Source organism: Populus trichocarpa, chromosome 1 (genome assembly GCF_000002775.5).
Source record: "Populus trichocarpa isolate Nisqually-1 chromosome 1, P.trichocarpa_v4.1, whole genome shotgun sequence".
NCBI lineage: Eukaryota > Viridiplantae > Streptophyta > Magnoliopsida > Malpighiales > Salicaceae > Populus > Populus trichocarpa.
Genome location: NC_037285.2, coordinates 33,628,530 through 33,649,819, shown reverse-complemented (window position 1 = coordinate 33,649,819; position 21,290 = coordinate 33,628,530). Strand labels below are relative to the sequence as shown.

Genomic DNA, 21,290 nt, shown 5'->3' with positions numbered 1-21,290 from the left:
ATCCCCTCTCTACGTTGCAACATCGCACTTGAAGAGGCAGCGTCGTGAGTCGATGCATGTGCTTCAGGAGCCTCTTTTTGGTCGACACCTAAGGACTAGTGGTTGTCATTATCACTACTAGAAGAACTAGCAGGGATCCTGCACTCACAACGAGCAATTGATTTTCTTTTAGGCATCTATATAAATTGACAAAAAAATTTAACAATTTCATTTTTTTTAATAAAAATTCGGCAGCACCTCCCATGTACGGTAGCCTACCTAAAATTTTTAATCCTGCAAATAGATAACATATATGCCACAAACCAGTTGATTTTATTATATTTCTACCAACAATTTTGAATAATTCAATTTCGTATAAAATTCTCATTTTCTACGTGATAATATTTTTTATCCTAAATTGACAAGAATTTATTTTAAATGGAATACATACAATATAATAATTAAAACTAATCCTGCACGTTTAATTAAATATTAACAACAAAATTAAAAAAGGAAATAACACAAAATAATGAAAAATTATTGCAATAACAACTAAAATTCAACACAACTATTACTTCATAAAATTATAAAAAACAAATAATTGAACAAAAATAGAGAAAAAAAAAGAAAAAATAATACAAAAACAAATAATGAACAATGAATGAAAAATTCTTACCTTAATGACGTGCTTAATTTCGGAGTTGAAATAGGTGTGATAAAAAAAAAACAAAAATATATTGTTAAAAACCTTAGAAAAGAAGAAAAATAAAAAGAAAATACTTTAAAAATTCTACCTAAAAAACACATTTGATTGTGTTAAGAGGAAAAAAGCTTGATTTTTAGCCTTGATGTTTGAGAGATGGAATAGAAAGGCAAATTAATGAGGAGAGAATCACAAAGAAAACTATATGATTTTAAGCTGAGAGAAAAAAAATAAAGGTGTGTTGTGCTTTTATATTAGGTTTTATGAATGCAATTACTGACAGGTAATTAAATATTATTATTTTTAAATATTTTATTGGTGATTTTATTTATAAAGTCTCTTTGAAATTTTTGATTCACACTAAAAATTTCACAAAACCCTTCCAGATTTTTTAATTTTGTCTGTAATTCTGTCGGTATTATAGTAAACAGTTAGTCAGAAATGCAATAATTACCAGCACGTTGGAATTCTGTCGGGAAACTGTGAACCATGTGAAAATACAAACCTACCCGTGCAGGCCAATTCAAATGGTTTTCTTAGGGGCGAAAATATAATTCTACTATTATAATCCACAGTGAATCATGCCTACTATACAATGCTTTTCCCACGCGAAATAAATTCTGTTAATTTTATTTTTTTATTTTTATTTTTATGTATCAAAAGACAATATCAACCCATGAACAAATAATTATTGCTAAAAAAACCAACTAGAAATAACGAATTCACCCCTAGAAAGATGCTTTGAGAATTTTCATTTCAAGAATGATATAGTCATAGTTAAATGGAAATTCGCTTTTAAGGATACTAAAATAAATTTACTGTATAAAAAGTTCATAAAAGGATAGAAATACCCCCTCAAGAATTATAAAAGGACAAATAAATTCTATAAAAATACAAATCTACCCCAATAGTCCAGTGCAAATGGGTTTTTTAAGGGATGAAAATATAATTTCAAAATTATAATCCATGCCTATTATACAATACTTTTCCCACTCCAGATAGGTTATGTTGATTTTCACTGGCCAAATCTTGCAACGAACTTTCAACTCTTTCCTTTGTCTCCGATTTAATACTGTTAATAGTCATTGTATTGTACTATTCTGTCACATTAGCCCCTGCACTATCAGAATATGCAACCAAGTCCTTAACTTTAAGTTTTTGACAAGTATATCCTTTTATCAAATTCCAGCCAATTTTACTATTAATTATCATGTACTAAATAAATGCTTAATTTTAAACTCTCACATTGTGATTCATTATTAATTAGTCCTAAGGAGTAAAATATTTTATTTTCTCTAGTACACTTAATTTAGATTTAAATGTAAGAAATCATGAGATTATATAATTCCAATCTCCTGTTAAAAAAATTATAGAAAAAAAAATCATGATAACATGCAATATATATAAGGTTTTATAAGTTACAAGATAAATGATAAATCACTAAAATATCCAAGATAATTAAAATAACCTTTAATAAATATTACAAAAACAATAATACATTATACTTTTTTGAAGATGAACAATTCTCTCTGTAATTTCTTAGAAGTTTGTACTCAAGTCATATGGACTTGAATTAAAACTTAATAGACAAATGCATTAAAATAAGTTTAAGAAATAAGGAGCTTAATTGCAAATAATTAATAGTTGAAGGCTTAATATGATAGAACTAACATAGTACAGGAATTAAAAATATCATTGATAATTTTATACACCTTATCCTCTTTCTTCTGACTCTACCACCTCATCACCTACACGCTACACCCAATCTAATCACGTAAAGCTTCAACAAAAAAAAAAAAAAAAAACCCTTTAAAATCCCTAAATCCCCCATTTTGATCTAAGAAACCCAACGAATCCAAATCATGGGAACCGAAATAACAGAGCCGTTACTAGTCGACTCCAAGGACACAATAAACACCGTTGACTCTACTGAAATCATTCCAGAATGGAAGGATCAGATCACGATCAGAGGGCTAGTAGTGAGCGCTGTATTAGGAGTACTATTTTGTATCATCACTCACAAGCTGAATTTAACGGTGGGGATTATCCCGTCGTTGAATGTAGCAGCTGGTTTGCTTGGTTTCTTCTTTGTTAAATCATGGACTGGATTGTTATCCAGGTTAGGTTTTTCTGTTTCTCCTTTTACCAAACAGGAGAATACCGTTATCCAAACTTGCGTCGTCGCTTGCTATGGCCTCGCCTTTAGCGGTAACCGCCGTTACTTTGATATATAGATACAATTATTAGTGTACATAGAGGTTGATAATTATTTCATTTTTGTTAATAATTTTAGATCAGGTTAGCTAATTAATTTTATTGTTGTAATTTATTGATAATTGATTATTAGTTTGTTAATCCATTCTTTGAAGAGGAAAGAGGAGATTAGGATAGTTAATTTTGTTAGAATTACATTTTTTTTAAACTGTACTTGATTTTAATGGTGACAGGAGGATTCGGTTCGTATTTGATTGCTTTGGACGAGAAAACATATAAATTGATCGGTACAGATTACCCTGGGAACCGAGCCGAAGATGTTAAGAATCCGGGATTGGGGTGGATGATTGGATTTTTGTTTGTTGTTAGTTTCCTCGGGCTTTTTAGTCTTGCTCCGCTTCGTAAGGTAGCTTTAAACATCATTCTTTTTGAGATTTTTAAAGAATATGCTGCTGCTAGTATGTTAAAATGGCGATATGTTACTGAGAATCATCTTGTATCCGTTTGTTTTTGTTCGATGTTGTTTCAATTAAACGGCTACTTGCATCTATTCTTGGATACATATTGAGTAGTTTCTTGACATTTGCAACAGATTTTGGTGGTTATGACCGCATAAAATCTGAAAAAGGCTTACTTGTGCTCGAACTGTTCCACGCATACTATTACTCTTGTGGCGTGTTAGTGGGAACCATGATTATAAGTCTAATTGATTCTCATATTCTCGTTATATTTTGTGATGAAATGATAGGTTATGGTCATGGATTATAAGCTTACATATCCCAGTGGTACAGCCACAGCAATGTTGATAAATAGCTTTCACACAAACACAGGAGCAGAACTTGCTGGGTGAGTGCTGGATGTGTCAAGTTCGTCATTATTTTGTAGGTCTTATATGGTGTCTCTTGATTTAAAGTTGCTGGAAGATGTTATTAGAAAATATCAAAATCAGTGAAGAAATTTTAAACAATTCTGGAGAAAATGTATAAAGAACGAGATTTGTTTGTCTGTAGGATTATCAAAGAACATGAGTGGTACTGCCGCATACTAAGTAAATCTAATAATCATGATTTTTTCTCTCTAAAGTTTATGTTTTTTTTTTTCCTTTTTTGGCTGCTACAGTTTGTTGAGTGGTTTGGTAGTCAGAATAGCTGAATTGACAAAAAGTGAGTTTCCTAATTTATATTTATTTTTAATGATTTTTAACAGGAAGCAAGTCAGTTGTCTTGGAAAGTATTTAAGCATAAGTTTGGTTTGGAGCTGCTTTAAGTGGTTCTTCAGTGGTATTGGGGATTCATGTGGGTTTGATAATTTTCCCAGCCTTGGTTTGACGCTATTCAAGAGCACGTAAGCTTTTAATGACATGCATGTTGTTTGGACAGTGAATTACATTTTGGTTGGGTTTCTTTGTTGAGGAACTCTGAGAGAGGGCCTACACATACTATTTTCTTCTTCTTCTTCCTTTTCCCTGGATATAAAATTGAAGTTCGGCATTCCTGTATCAATGGTTTATCAGTGATGTTACTTGTTTCTCACACGACTCTCTTTATGCAGGTTTTTCTTTGATTTCAGTCCAACTTATGTTGGATGTGGCCTTATTTGTCCTCACATAGTCAACTGCTCAGTTCTTCTTGGGGCCATCATCTCATGGGGTTTCCTCTGGCCCTTCATTTCCCAACATGCTGGGGCTTGGTATCCAGCTGACCTCAGTAGCAATGATTTTAAGGGTCTTTATGGATACAAGGTATGGAGAATAACCATTTTTATTCTGAAACACATCCACAAGTTTCAACAAAATGACTTAACTGTAAAAGGGTTTTGACTTTGCATGGCTTGGCATCTTGAGGTTTTGCCTTAAGAGGATGTAAGCCACCACATTAATTTTTTGCATGCTATATATGGATTAGTACTACTGCCGGAGCAACATACAAGTTCCTGAAGTTTATAAACTTCAACTTTCACGAGTATTTATTTAGCATGCTGAAATTATTGGACTTGGTCCAATTAATGACAATGACTGTGACTCCACCTTGTATTGTATATTCACTCTTCAGTCCTTCCCCCATTGTGGCTCCTCAGTCCTCACATAGACCTGGTCCATCCACTGTTCATCACTAGTATTGGGCTTGTTGATGAATAGTCTGTTATTGAATTTTGCTTGCATGGCTGTGCCTTGGGGATGTTGTCTGAATGAGTTTCCTTTCACACTGTTTGCAGGTTTTCATAGCAATTGCCCTTATCCTTGGGGATGGTCTTTATAATTTGATCAAGATAATTATCATAACTATCAAGGAAATGTGCAACAAAAGCACCATGCAGAACCTTCCAATTGTCAGTGAGGTTCAAGGTAATAATTCATACAGTCTCCATTTGTGAAATGTAATCACGTGATCTTGTTACCAATAGGCCTTTGGCTTAGTGGTAGGCTGGTCGTGGCCCCTTGGTAAAAATTAAAAAACTGAAAGATCTTGTCTCATCTGCCATGTTTCTCAAATGTGTCTGGCATTTATCAAGTGTGCTCATGTTCGAACTATTAACATAATGTTGAACTGCTATCTGAACAATTCTTTTTCTCCCAAATTTGTTTTGAGAAAAATTGGCTAGTTCAAGAAACTGCTCGAGTTGTAGGAGTGTAGTTTCTCCTTCCGGAAGAATCTCTTGTCTTCTGCACCAATTATTGTCATTAACATCCTTCAAGTTTTGTGTCTGTGCTGAACATCATGCATGATTTTTTTGTAGCACAAGCATATCCTGAGGTTATTAAGTTCAAGAGATGAATTATAATTACTCTCTGTGTCATTGCATTGATATTTTGTTAAATAGTGATGCTGTATTTAACAATGTTCAATTATTTTGATCGATATACTTGTTGAGAAACATGTGCTGTTGATTTTTGGGAACCGCAGGCAGACTAAAAGATTGGTCCCTATGTGACCAAAACAAAACAAGATCTGTCCCTAAATGTTACCTAATAAACAATAACTTATTGGATTCTTATATTGTTTCCTGAGTTCTGTTACAAAATGATTTTGAGACATCTGATTTTACCTGCATTGAACAGTACTTTCGTATCTAAATCTATCAGCGATGCTTTTTATTTCTCTGGCCCTACTAAAGCTTAATCTTCATCACACACTTATTTCATGTAGCAATTACTGAGACTGCCATTTTCAAATGATAATATTTATGCATCGTCGGCATTTTCCTTCATCAACAGTTGCGTATAGTTAGTATCATCTTCAACATGTTAACTTTTAGTTGCATGCCCTCGTTCTTGTTTGAATATAGTTGTTTTGTGTTCGGGAATAATTGTTTTTATGTGCCACTTGGCAGATAGTGAGACTTCCAAATTGCTACTGGAGCAAAGAAAAAGAGATGAGGTATTTCTGAAAGATAGGATACCCACCTGGTTGGTGGCTGCTGGATATGTCGGTCTGGCTGCAATATCAACAGCAGTGATTCCAGTCATCTTTCCACCACTGAAGTGGTATTTGGTTCTCTGTTCATACATTATTGCCCCTGCTCTTGCCTTCTGCAACTCCTATGGAACTGGACTGACAGACTGGAACTTGACATCAACCTATGGAAAGATCGGTCTTTTTATCATTGCTTCACTGGTTGGTTCCGATGGAGGAGTTGTAGCTGGGCTAGCAGCTTCTGGGGTGATGATGTCCATTGTCTCCACCGCCGCTGATCTAATGCAGGATTTCAAGACTGGTTACCTCACTCTATCATCAGCCAAGTCTATGTTTGTGAGCCAGTTGGTAGGAACAGCCATGGGTTGTGTCATTGCTCCACTGACTTTCTGGTTGTTTTGGAGTGCTTTTGATATCGGAGACCCCGATGGTCCTTACAAAGCTCCATATGCCGTGATATTCAGGGAAATGGCTATCTTAGGTATTGAGGGCTTCTCAGAGTTACCCGAACATTGCCTGGCATTATGTTGCGGATTCTTTGTAGCTGCTCTAGTTATCAACCTTCTAAGGGATGTGACTCCCAAGAAGATCTCGCAGTTCATTCCTATTCCAATGGCCATGGCAGTCCCATTTTACATCGGAGCTTACTTTGCAATTGACATGTTTGTTGGGACAGTGATATTGTTTGTATGGGAGCGAATAAATAGGAAGGACGCTGAGGATTATTCTGGGGCAGTCGCTTCTGGTTTGATATGCGGTGACGGGATTTGGACAATACCATCAGCAATTCTCGCTATTTTTAGGATCAACCCGCCCATCTGCATGTACTTTGGGCCTTCTTTGAGTGGGTGAGCAGGGAAACCTCTGCCTGTGTTGTATGTATTGTAGCTATACCTTCTTTGAACTGAAATACTTTATTTCATTCTGTAAATCTGTATGTTATATTTGATGGTTCAAGTAATCGGGCATGGCTTGAGATAAAAAAATAAAAAAATAAATGATGAAAAATCTGATTTTCATGTGAGATGTGTTTGCCTCACTTAAAAAATGGATGAAAACAAGGTTCTGATTAAATTCCCTGTTTTCTCAAGGACTAAATAATTTTTTCGGCAACAAATTAGTCTTTGAACAATAACAAATGTTGCAGGGGTCGAGCATCTTTCCTCCCCCGCAAGTTAACATGTTTGTGACCAGTTTTGGGGTTGGCTTTATATACTCTTCGAGGGAATAAAAAAAGAAAACTAAAAGGTGTGGTAGAAGTGCAGTAGCAAAGGTTTGATTTAGGATTATAATAGTGGAATTATGTTTTTGTCCTTAAAAAAATGGTTTTAACTGACCTTTGGGATTAAATAGTTTTTTCACGTAGTTCGTTTGTCATTATAGAATTATTAAAGGTTATCCTGGTCTTTTTATAATTTTCTTACACAATAAAATTAATTGAATACCCTTGGAAGAAAAAAAATACAATGGCTTAAAGACATATTTTGATTTTTACTTTTTAAAGAAGAATATAATGACCCAATTCCCATTAGAATCAAAATTCTCTAGCTTGGCTTAAGGGGTTTTTATGTAATTGCTTAAAGGTTTTTTAGATAATAATTATTTGATCCTAGAGGCAATGTGATAGTATAATAAATGAAATAAAACAAAAAAGTTCTCGACAAGTGTAACGCAAAAGTCAGCCGCTCTGTCATCTTTTCTTCGATGGTCAAAACCGTTCTTCACCGTATTATTTGATTTGTCTTGGCATCCTTTTCCTTTCTAGACGGCACGTGTATTGTGATTCCATCCAGTTTAGCACTGGTTTGGTTTTTTTTTCCCTTCACTTCTTTTCTCCACTAAGATTTGCGTGACGCCCCTTAAAAAATTCACAACAACCCTTTAATTTATTTTCTCTTTAAATTTAGTCTATATTCTTTTAATTGCAATTTTTTTTATTTGAAACAATTATTTCAAATTAGAATTTATTTGCAATTTCACCCTCCAATTTTTTCATCTCTTAGATTTGGTCCCTGATCTTTTTATTGTTATTTTTTTTATCTGAGAAGATATATAAAATTGATTTTTTTTGTGATTTCATCCTCCATTTTTTTTTATCGGGTTTGATCCTCATTCTTTATATTGCTTTTTTTTTGTTGCTTTGACAAGTTTTTTAGATTGTGTTTTTTTCTTGATTTTATCCTTTAATATTAAATTAGTTGGGAATTAGGCTTCTTGATTGGGCCCCAGTATGAGATTTCACGGGTTATGATTTTGAAAGATAAATCTGGGTTTAGAAGATTTGCTGGGGTTTGCTTGGTTTTTAATGTTATTAAATTAGGGTTGTCTTTTATATGTTATTAAATTAACCGAATTTATTAAACCCAGTTAACTCAATAACTCGAGTCGAGAATTTCTTTTATTTCTTTATAAATCCTAGTATCACCTTGAATTTATTCCTTATATTCAGAAAAATTTAGTTTGGCCCACAATATTGCACCAGCCAATAATATAAGCTTTTTTAGGTCATTTGTTTTCTTAAATTAATTTTTTTTTTATTTTCAGCCTTTGTTATTTGACTCATTATAATTGAGTTTTTTAATTTATTTTAATATTAATTACATATATTTATCACGATCTCATACCTCATATACAAGTTTCATAGATTAATTAATCATTGGTGGCTGTAATGATCAAATATACGGTTGTTTTAATATTTTTTTTAAAAATATATTATAAAATATATCAGCATCTAATCTAAGTATTTCAAAGACACTCCAACCATCATCGTACATTAAATTTTTAACATCCTAATAATTTTCTTTTCAAAGTTGAAAGAAAGAAAGAAAGAAAATCCGCCCTACCGCGAAGGGCGGGACAAAAAGCTAGCGAGAGCTGTGAACTGGCAATGAAAAGTCCAAGTGAAAAGAAAAGATGCTGCCATCACCACATGCTTAAAAACAAGTTTCCGAAAATGACTGAGCCACTTGTCGAGATTGATGCTTGCTAGCAGCAGCCTCTGGGTTTTCTTCGTCTAATCAGCGGAACAATTGTAGCCGTCAACATTGGATGTTTTCTTTCAAGTTTGGTAATTGCCAACCAAACACTTGTTTTATGCCTTTAAATATTTTTTGCTGCTTTTGGTAAAGCATATCTGAATACTCAAGAAGGCTACTTGTTTTGAATACTTTATTACCCCATGAGACATCATTGAGCACAATAATGATACACTCTATCTGCTCTCTTTTCTTTAATTTACTTTTCTTTTTTCTTTTTATTTTTAAAAAAGATTGATTGCTTGCACCGATCATCCCTTCGATTTACAGAAATACATCCAGCTTTTGCTGATATCATGAGTACTGCTGAGGTCCTTTGGAGGAAGGGAAAAAATATTCAAAGAAACTCGCTCGTCTTATAGTCTCTTAAGTTGACATTGTTGTCACGAGACAGATAGAACTTGGATAATGGATGTTGATGGAATACCCTTTCCCTGTCTTCAAGTTATAAGAATCCACCTCCAAATTATTTAGAAATAAATTTACTCGTATCAATGGATTTAGAAGTGCTTTTCGCTTATATGGGGATCATATTTCTTTTTTATTTCTTAAAATTCATGGCTTTTATATCCTTTCTGGATCCATCCCCTCCTTTCGACACCAAACACGTCGCTCTTCTCTCTCCTTGTGTACTTTTATATAATTAATTATCATTTCCTTCACCAGAATGAATATCCTAGCCCTAGGCGAGCTTTTCCATGCTTAAAAAAACTCGTGCATCTTTTTTCCAGAGAGAACCAGAGGGGGGAAAAACAGGATCAGTTTAGGTGGGTTAGGGATGGAGGAGGGTTGGGTTTCTTGCAAGACGTACTGAACAGAGACATGTGGCAAGAAGAAGATGGATGAAAAGTACAGCCATTCTTGTTTTTTGCACTGATTGAGAATTCAGTGCTTTTGAACTGTTACACAAAATAGATTCTCAGAGTGAAAGAGAAATCTAATTCTCAAGACATCACACTAAAAACGTATGCACGTCAAGCACATGGCGAGGATTGCGACCTCTTATGGTGGGCTTATCAGCCTCCAAATCTAATGGAATCTATCCATAAAAATCGCTCGATACATGGGTGATTCTAAACCAATCATTTCTCTGTTATCTCTAAATTATTGCACCACTTTTGCCCTGAAATTAACCTAATCTAGTCTAGTTAATCTCCCCAGCATTTTCAGTTGTTTTCTTTTATTGGCCGTGAAAATCCAACAAAAAGCAGGGAAGTAAACAAGGATGGAGTCAATAATACATGGCAAACACAGAATAAAGGGAAAAAACAATTTTATTTTCGAGCAAATTCATCGATGCACAGAGCCAACAGAAAGGGATAACTCATGGGTGCGGTAGATGTGACACAAGGATAATGGTGAGGTCCATCTTATCATCAAAAGGAGCCATTTCAGTTAGAGATTCTGGCTTTATTGGAGCTCAGCGACTGGTGGATGTGGCTCCTATTCAATGCGGTGGAGCGACCTTTTCTTCCCATTTTCATTCCTCCTAATCCCTACAGTCGGTCCATTTCGTCGAGGAATATCACAATAATGTAAGGTATATAAGGTAGACAAGGACATCACATATATTTTGTGCTGTGTAAGTTTTTTCATGTTACTCTCTCAGCTTTTCACTCGAAAACTTTCCATGGTAAGATCGCTGGTGCAGCCCTTTGCAGTGAAAATGACAAATTAATGCATTGCATGGGGTGTCTTTGTCCCACAGCCCTGCCTCTTGCTCAAAGCAAAACTAGGGTAATTCCAGCTCCCACCCCAGCTAACGTGGACCCAGCATTTAACCTACCTTCGGCAAAAGCTCCATTTTTCTTTTCAAAAATTAATCACCAGAACCTTTTACTTTTAATCCTTTTTCACATTCATCCCTCTATATGATTTTGATTTATTTCAATCCTTTTACTGCATAGGCTTGTACTTGTTGATTCCTCAATCCGATCGATCCCATTAAACAAGCTCTCATCAGTTTAATTAATTATCGTCGGTTGTTTCAGATAAAGAATCTAAACCATCCCACTTGTTCAATCTATAATGAATAAAAATACATTAAATTCTTAAATTTAATAAAAACTAAATTAAAATAATTTGGTTAGTTGTAAATATTAAATAAAAAAAATGATATTTTCTTAAAATTGAAGATTACCTACCAATCTTGGGAAAAAAATAATTCTGTTTTTTAATAAAAAATTCAAAGAATTGTTTTTTCTAGGATTAGGATATGAGATTCCAATCTTCTTCTTTTTTTCTTTTCATTATTTAAAATTTATTTTATTTTTATCATTAACCAAATTATTTTTCATTAATTTATAATAATTTAATTTAATGTATTTTTATTTTTATTTATTATAAATCATAGACAATATGGCATGATCTAGATACTCTTTGAGTCAACTAATGGCAATTTAGTTAAACTATGGGACTCGCTTAACTGAGTTAGATGGAGGGTTCAACAAGGACGGAATTACATACATGAGAATGGGACAATTTCCCCTTTACATTTTCTTAAAATTCATATTAGTCCTTAATAGTTTTAGAATTTTGAATTTGCTCCCTTTTCTTCCTAGAAATTTGCCTCTCATGCTTTTTGATCCATCACTCCATGACATATCTACTAAAGAGTACTTTAATTTCAATAATTATAATTCAATTATCATTTAAATATATTATTTTTCATTTTACCGTTCATTTCTTTTTTAATCTAACATTACATTATAAAGTAAAATAATAATACTGATGGATAGATCAGTGTGTGTGTGTTATATTTTTTTCAAGTCCATGTTTAAAAGAAGCAAAGGTAGAGTGATAGCTCAATATATCTCGATTTGGCATAATACCAAGCCCAGATTAGATGGGCCTAGCTTGCTTTCATACTCAATATTATTGGATTCAACTACACACTGACCTTGAGTGTATGTAGGTCTGACGAACTGTCAAACCTAATATTATTGGGTTTAACTACGCACTGAACCCAAATACATATGGTCTGACGAGTTGTCAGACCCAACATTATTGGGTTTAACATCATGACAAGCCTAAATGGATAAAGACCTGATGATTTTTTTAGGCCCTATATTAGACCACAAGACTTTGTTTGATTATTTTTATGACCCTTAACCTAAAAATGCTAAGGTCAATGATACTCATTCCCTCACGCCTCTAGGTGTGTAAAGGTTTCCAAAGACCGACCATTTTTTCATTAACATTAATGTTGATGTAATGGATAATATATAAAGATCTCTTAAAAGCCTATCACATTAATATCGTGTAAGAGATATTCCTATCAATATTAATATCGTGTAAGAGATATTCCTATCAACATTAATATTATGTAGGAGATATTTTCTCTATCATTAATGCTTTTAGGAGGAAATGACACTCCACCCTTTCTAGTGAAAAAAAATAATATTCAAGAGTTATAAATACCCCCTGAATAATCTTGGTAAGAAGATACATATTTTTCTTCTTATTATTATCTATTTATACTTTTATTTTTACATTGCATTTATTATACATGACTAAGAACAAACATTCCTCTTTCTTAAGAATCTAAAGTTCATTCTCTTATTTATTGTAATTTCTTATTAAAAATTACTGATTTTTATCATCAGAGACTCCTAAAATCCCATAAAAGATTATTTTGTTAGTGTCTAATCTTCTATCACTAACCATTAACTTCTTGAACTCTAAAAAATAGAACATTAACATGAACACGTGATCACTCTTTATCCAAATACTAAAAAATACTCATTCTGAAATATATTTAATTTTGAAATATCATCAAATATTTATCAAAATAGCATTTTTAATTTTGTCATTTTTAACTGCTAATCCTACCTCCACCGCCGAGGATTAAGTAGCAACTTGTATATGTTTACTAGAAGGGTTGTTATAAAGACCGTAAAACCATGTAAAAGAGAAATAAAAATATTTTTCATCTTATAACTAAAAAAGTAAAGGGATATCTAATAATTAAAAAATTAAGGGATATCTAATAATTTTTATCTTATAAAATATTATCTTTCCAACTTGTCAAAATATCATTAATTAAGGATTTGAATTCTAAATGATAATACACATGAATCTAATCTACTTGCTAGCATGATTAAGAACGGTATTATGATATTAATTATTTTTTAAAATGTTTTTTTTTGTTAGAAAATGCATTTAAATAATATTATTTTATTTTTTAAATTTTATTTTTAATATTAATATATTAAAACAATCTAAAAACACAAAAAAAATTAAAGCAAAACAAATAATTTTTTTTTATAAAAAATACACTTGTAAAATATAAAAACGAATTCTAATTATATTATCACAAGAAAAGAAGAAAAGAAGGCATATTGATGTCAATTCAAGTGGTTTGCTTGGACCTGCAAGTCAAGTATACCTCGAAGCAAACATGATCATAAGCAAATGTATCGTATTGAAAATTGTAAGATATGAAAGATGATCAAAGCCAATGAATTATGAGTTTACGACTTTTTGTGCCAGAATAAATGCATCCCTCCAACTAAATTCTGTCCACTGCTTCTTGTCCCATTTTCCCTAATGATGTCGGCTCCTTCCGTCTAATCAACGGTTTCGATTTTTGAACTGTGCATGATATTGCTTAAATTACCTGAGCTCACTGCTCAGACTTCACAGAAAGCTGAGAGGTCAAGGCTCTATTGATATTATTAGGACAAAGCTGTACTGTACGGATTAAAATAAATGACTGAGTTACGAGTTACACGACACTCGAGAGAAGGGCATTTATATCATGTACGTACAGCTTCAATGGTTTGGTCAACAGACATAGTAATCGCCCCTCCTAGATAAATGGGAAGATATATCCGTCTTGGATGAAAAAATATACATGCGTGCCTCTGCGTTTTTCTTTCTCTCTTTGATACTCGTCCATGTAATGTGTTCAGCTTTTACAAATTTTATCGGATTAAAACTGAACCAGAAATATTCTCATAGGCCATTGCTTCAAGAAGTTCTCCACAAGAAAATAATACATTTTAAGGATCAAGTAATTGCTCCGCCAGCTCAGTGGATTGATTCGAAATGACTAGAACTCACTGTGTTGATTGAAAAAGATGGGAGTTGGAAGCGTAAATGACTTAGACAAACATACATATTGATCCAAACTTATCTCTTATAGTAGGGAGCAAGTCTTGAAAAACTGATATAAAGAAAGATCTTTTTCCCATTCAAGCGTTGAATTCATGTGGTATTGAGCATGATATTTCAACAGATTTGCTTTCAAAGGGGGTCCTCCTTTGTCTCCATGATGGGAGGCACATATGACTAGCAATGCAATCACCAACACACACTTAGCCACTCCCGCCATAATTATCATCACTCAACAAAGGTATTGGTCTTCTCCACATCAAAGCAAAGTTGTAAACTTAAAGAAAAATTAAAAAGAAGAAGAAGGAGAAGAAAAAGCCATCCTCTCACCCCTTGTGTGAATCATACAAAAACCCTAAAGCTTGCTTGGAGATCAAGTGGGAGAGAATGATACAAGAAAAGTGGAAGATATTAAAAGAAAATTTATTTCAAGGACACCCACTATGGTGACCAAGAACTACATGGGATCTTCATGGAATACAAGTCAAAGGACTAGATTACTTCAGCTCTCGTTTGATCTTAAGATGTATAGTATGGAATTTTGGTGTCCTTATCATGGGGAGTGATTCTCGCTGATTAATTATATGACTTGTAAGAATCACTTCCATCTCCTTCCTTAAAAATCTTGATCTGGTTCTGTAATAGTAAAAGGGGAATCAATAATCATAGCACCCTACAACTTTAAGATTTTGAAAATAAAAGCTACTTTGGACCTATTAATTACCCTAATCACTATTTCATTCTTATGAGATCAGCTAGACTACAATATTCTTACATATGTACCTTTCACAGTTATAATGGATTTATCTTGATTTTCCCTTTATCATTATTTGTTTACTTAGAGGATTTTGAGCTGCACAAAGGAAATTAGCCCTTCTTCTTCCTCAACCATTCCTTCTATCTCCTGTAAGACAATATGGTTTGATCAAAAATCAAAACACATACAGCTCATCACCAACGTGTTGATCTTAATTACCAGTTAATTAAAAGCTAGCTAGCAGTACATCTTATTGGATCTACCATTAAACAAATTCTATACATGTCATAGATAGAAGGCTTCACATGATGTGATTAACTTTAACTTAATTTGATGGATTTGTATAGAAAGCTGAAACATATAAAATAAAATAAACAAAGAATTTAAAAATAAGTAAAAATCAAGCTTGCAGGGTTCTACAAAAGAAATCCTTTAAATGTACTGATCATCAAGTGATTACTGATGATCAAAACACTCAATTTTGTTTCTCGAGGACTCATTGATCTCTAAACTCTCATCACTTGCCATATCAGCCTATCCTGAGATTCATCTGAACATAAACACAGGCTTCTTTCTCTAATTATTTGATTAGCAGTATTTGTCAAGAACATTTTTTTTTAAAAAGTGGTCTTTTAGGAGATCTCCGATGCAAAAGATTTTAGAGAAATTAACATCTTTCAATGTTTTTTTTTTAAATAATAATGCTGGTGTCCTTCTTTCAGCAATATCAAAAGGAAAATGGAGGAAGATCTCTTGATCCACAATATCATTTATAGAGGTTGGTTGAACATTGTGGAGTAGTTGCTGCATCAAATTTGGGAGTTGAGAATCCTGATATGCTTACTTAAATGCTGAATTGCAGGCTGCAGGATGTAAAGAAAGTAGATATTGGACAAGCACAATCCATCTGCCTCCAACCAAATTAATTAGAAGAAGAAATGGTCTATCGAAATTTGACAAATTAATCCCTGAATTATATATACAAATCTCAAGTTAGAAGCTGTAAATTAAGAGTTTTTATCTTGCCGTGTAAAAACTTATCTTAATTATTCACATCATAATTTAATTAATTATTTCCTTGTTATATAGCACTAATAAGGGAATCATAATTATTTTAATTCATCTATAAAATAATTTTTAAAAACAAAAGAAATAGAGAGATAACTGTACCTGTCTCTCTTGTATCCCGATTAAATAAGCATCCATGCATTACCTACAACATCACATGGATTGCTAAAAAATCACTTAAAGTCAGTAAACTCTAAAATTACACTCAATCATTGAGGAAGAGAAAAAACAGTGGAGTCATATTGTCATGCCTGTGACAACAAACTATTTTGCTTGCCATGGGTGAAAAGGCAATTTGTCACCACTGGTGAAACTCTTCCATTTTCCCACCTCAGGCAGGTGACGTTTCTTGTAAGAATCAACAACAGCCTACTGCCTATAATATTGGACTAGCATTTGGGTAGGTACGTTCTAATGTTCTATCTTTCCAGGCAGGGAGGACTTCCTTATACGAGTATACTTTTGGTGGCCAAAAACATTTACCAAGCTAATTAATCGTATAAATCACATGCAGTATATATTCACACAAGTGTGGCCAGCCCCATCGATCATCGTTCTCCTCTGAACATTGGGTTTGCCCTTGAGAAATTAGGCATCTTTGTCATAGGAGAAAATCAAGGAACTCCCTGTCATTTCTTTCGCTGGTTTTAGGCACCCGCTCGTATTATCAAGTGTACGTTAGTGATGTAATTAATTTCCCTTGACATGAAAAGGGAAAGCATCTTGTGCCTTCCCTCTCAGGAAACTTAGGAGCTCTTGGCTCATTCTTGTACAGAAAATTACCACTTAGATTTTAAGAAATTGGATTAATTTCTTAATTTATTAAACCCAAACTTTAAAATCACCAATTAATATGTTTTTAAAATTATTGGAGAAAAAAACTTAATCTCCATCCATGTTCAAGTTGATCCGAATTATATTTTATTATCGGATTAAGAAAACTCATTTATTTATTTTTTGAAAATATGATGAAAACTATATATTCCAAGCTATAATTCTTGAAATATATCTAATAGTGTTCCTGAACATGTGTTTTAAAACTGGTAAAGCTACTATGAAGGCCATGGATTAAAAGAGGAGAACAACTTGAAGAAATAATTCCAAGTGCTTGTACATTGACTCCGAATCAAATTGTTCGGGATCTAAAAGTGAAATAAATAACGTTGTGGTTGTTGGTTGTGAAGTGTTAGACTTAACAAAGTTATATGTCTTTGCACAACAGTACTCTTATTGTAGGAAAAAAAATAATTATTATAATTGTCATTTGATAGGTAATTAACATTGATGAAGTTATAGCGACGTCTACGGTCTGAAGAATGACTTGGAGATATATCTAATATGAAGGTTGCTTTCAAACTATAATTTATTTGGAATTGTATTAGAATTAATATTAATTTTTTAAAAAGAAATTATTTTTAATATTAAAACGTTAAAACAACCTCAAAACATAAAAAAGTTAATTTAAAATTAAAAAATAAATTTTTTTAATTTTTTTAAAAATATCCAAAAACAAATAAGATAATAGTTTTAAAGTTTTGTGTATTGACTTTGAATTGTTTGGGACTTGGAAATGAAAGAAATGAAATTTAAAGTTTTATTTGGTGAAGGCTTGTTTTTTTTTTATAAATAATTTTATTGATAAATTAATAATAAGACAATCCTGTAAAGTAATTTGGCAACTTTTACGAAGAAGATGAGTAATAATTTAAGGCTGGAAATATGCGGGGTTTGTGAATGAATCTCAAGGGAAGGGGACACATACATGACAAACTCATGCTGAGAATTAAGATCTTGTTGATGGCCAAAGTGCGCCATGTCAGAAACTCTTTGCTACGGACCCACAAGGATACTATCTCCAGACAAACATAAAACAAATCAAATTGAAAACCTCCCCTCCTTTTTTATGTCTTACCTGCAAACATACATACACCACCACCACCACCAGCCCCCCCTCTGGTCCAGGTTGCAGCTGATACCACAGTTTTAGCAAGCTATCACTTTGATACAATAGCATTACTGAAAGCCCTGAACTTGCAATTACAAGCATCTTGGGCGCTGAAAGCAATCATTTCATGGAACCTCAAAGAGTTAATAGCAAGTTTTAATTTTGTTCCCTTTATGTAGACTCTGTCCAAAGGATGGGCCTATAGAGTGAGTTCGAAGCAACCCCACCAAGCCTTTCACGGGCAACCAAGTGTTGACACCTCAAGAACCCACATGAGCACTTGAGTTCCTTACAAGAGATGCCATGGCAATTGGCATCATATGTGTTGCTGTTACCATTATAGCATGCAAGAGAAATAATAAACAGGAAAAGAGAGAGCAAGAAAGAAATGGAGAATCCATCCATGGAATATGCAAATGGATGTTGTATTTCTTGCATGTGTTGTTGTTTGTCTCTAATCGTGAAATTGGAATGGCTGTTCAAGTTGTCATCATACCTAAGATCTTAGTCAAAACACAACCCCCCACTGACCACTACAGTCAAAAAAGAGGCAAGAAAAGTAAACACATGCACCCATGTTTTGTATCTTACAGAGAGACAGGGAAGGTAAAAAAAAGAAGAAGAGAGAGTAGACAATTACATGTTGGTAAGAAGATAAGTAAACTCAGAGCCCAGAGGACAGGAGTTAAAAAAAAAAAAAAAAGAGTTTTGACCATGAGAGAAAGCACATACATTATTAGGATTTTATTTTATTTTTAAAAAAAACATTATATAAGTATTATAGGGATTGAGTTGTGTGTTTTTGTCTGTGTCTTTGTTGCCAAAAACAGTGAAACTCATGAAAGTTTAGGACTTTTCAGGTCATCTTCTTCAATCAAAGAGGAGTAGAGGACCCATCTTCCTCCTCCTTTTTTTTTTTAAAGCTTATTTTGCATCTCTTCGTCCACTTTCTATCTTTCCTGTTCATGGATCCCAAGGGCTCTAACTCAAAAAACCCACATGAGTTACCCACTTTCTTGACCCACACCCACCCTTCTCCTCCTCATCCTCCTCCACAACCTCATCTTCAACAACCACAACAACTCCATAGCCAAAACCAACAACAACCCAACATGGGAGACAACAAACCAGCAGAAATCAAAGACTTTCAGATTGTAGTAGCTGACAAAGAAGAGCAAAAGAAACAGTTAGCACCAAAGAGAAGCTCAAACAAAGACAGACACACAAAAGTTGAAGGTAGAGGTAGAAGGATAAGGATGCCAGCTCTTTGTGCAGCGAGAATCTTTCAATTGACAAGAGAATTGGGTCACAAATCTGATGGAGAGACAATACAGTGGCTTCTACAACAAGCTGAACCATCTATAATTGCAGCAACTGGGACTGGTACTATACCTGCATCAGCTTTAGCAGCTGCTGGCGGTGCAATTTCACAACAAGGAGCTTCTCTTTCTGCTGGTTTGCATCAAAAGATTGATGATTTAGGTGGGTCCAGTAGTAGTAGGGCCAGTTGGGCAATGTTAGGTGGCAATTTAGGGAGACCCCATCATGTTACTACTGCAGGATTATGGCCCCCAGTTGGAGGTTATGGGTTCCAGTCATCATCTAATTCCACTGGTCCATCAACAACAAATATAGGGACTGAAGCTGCTGCTGCTGGTGGTTCTAGTTATTTGCAAAAACTCGGGTTTCCAGGGTTTGACTTGCCGGGTAACAACATGGGGCCTATGAGTTTTACTTCAATTTTAGGTGGGGGTACCCAGCAGTTACCAGGATTGGAACTTGGGTTGTCACAGGACGGGCATATTGGGGTTTTGAGTCCACAAGCTTTGAATCAGATTTATCAGCAGATGGGGCATGCTAGAGTGCACCAGCAGCAGCATCAGCAACAAAATCCTTCTAAAGATGATTCACAAGGATCAGGCCAGTGATTAGTAGTTGAAGGAAATAGGCATTTTGTTGATGTTGAAAGAGAGGCTGAGTGATTTTCGTTAATGGTTTTTTGTGTTGTATAATTGATAAACAGAAAAAAAAAATGCGAGCAAAAAAAAAGAGAGATACTTTGGGAGAATTCAATAGGGACTGGATTTGGTTTGCCATTCACTTCTTCTCCACTGCCTCACTCAGGTTTTCATATACAGGTGCGTTTTTCTCTTGATTGATATTAGATTTTCTTTTTGGTGTAAATTATTGAGGTGGTTATTGACCCATTTTAATGATTTTGCTTTGATGTGGAATGTGCAGATGGGATTGTGCACAGCCAAATAGCTTGGTTTTGGGCTTAACTTCTTATTTGATTCAGAGGTGTGTTGATTATAGTGTAAGGCATCTTTAATTATTTTGTTCTTCTGTAGGTCTGGATGAAGTGGTTGAATTTGATCAGTTTGTTTGTGATATGAAACATAGAGTTTCATAGTCATACTTTTGTCTGATTTCACTTTGTATCATGCTTTGCAGAGGTGAAGCTATTAATTTTTCACATTTGGCTGTCTGCTACATGCATTTGACTTGCTGTTTTGTGTCTGTATGAAATAATATCTAGTCATCATCTTAATTATACAAAAGCTTTCTGCTTTTTCTAGCTAGAAATTTGTTCCTAAAGAGCCATTTATGTCTCTCTTTGTTTCTTGAAATTTCCATCCCAGCATTCTGTTTTAATAATCTTCTTCATTACCAGGAGATTACATTAATTGTGTGTATCTGATCATGGCACACCAGTTTTTTCTTATTTTCTGTGCTGTACACCTGAGACTATAGTAGTCCCAATAAGTATTGAAATTCTCTGAAGTTGATGCATTTCGGGATCCTATTTTAACTATCTTCTTCAAGCATAGGGAATCACCTAAATTTGTGATCAACATCTGGTTACGTTTGTAAAAAGAATCCGATCCTCTTACGCTGTTTTGACCCTTTTTTTATCTGTTCACTATAACTCAAATTTATAGCTCTGACTGTAAGTTTAGAAATTCTAGCAAGTTGTTATCACTGTCACAGTCAAACTGTCAGTATGAACAACCACCCTTTAATAGGATGGCCAATTTGGCCACGATTCTTGCAACGATGC

The 21,290-nt window shown here is 33.8% G+C and overlaps 2 protein-coding genes across 2 annotated transcripts; both read left to right on the top strand.

Annotated features, from left to right (window-relative positions):
• The first annotated feature begins 2,424 nt into the window (after positions 1-2,424).
• LOC7495797 (probable metal-nicotianamine transporter YSL6) lies at positions 2,425-7,270 on the top strand. Its single transcript, XM_002298603.4, has 7 exons — positions 2,425-2,890; positions 3,130-3,302; positions 3,645-3,742; positions 4,103-4,240; positions 4,448-4,637; positions 5,111-5,240; positions 6,227-7,270. The coding sequence occupies exons 1-7, from the start codon at positions 2,545-2,547 to the stop codon at positions 7,159-7,161; spliced, it is 2,010 nt and encodes a 669-aa protein (XP_002298639.1). The 5' UTR covers positions 2,425-2,544; the 3' UTR covers positions 7,162-7,270.
• An 11,748-nt stretch (positions 7,271-19,018) lies between these two features.
• On the top strand, positions 19,019-20,815 carry LOC7495798 (transcription factor TCP20). Its single transcript, XM_002298604.4, has 2 exons — positions 19,019-20,367; positions 20,471-20,815. The coding sequence occupies exon 1, from the start codon at positions 19,195-19,197 to the stop codon at positions 20,155-20,157; it is 963 nt and encodes a 320-aa protein (XP_002298640.1). The 5' UTR covers positions 19,019-19,194; the 3' UTR covers positions 20,158-20,367; positions 20,471-20,815.
• The last annotated feature ends 475 nt before the right edge of the window (positions 20,816-21,290 follow it).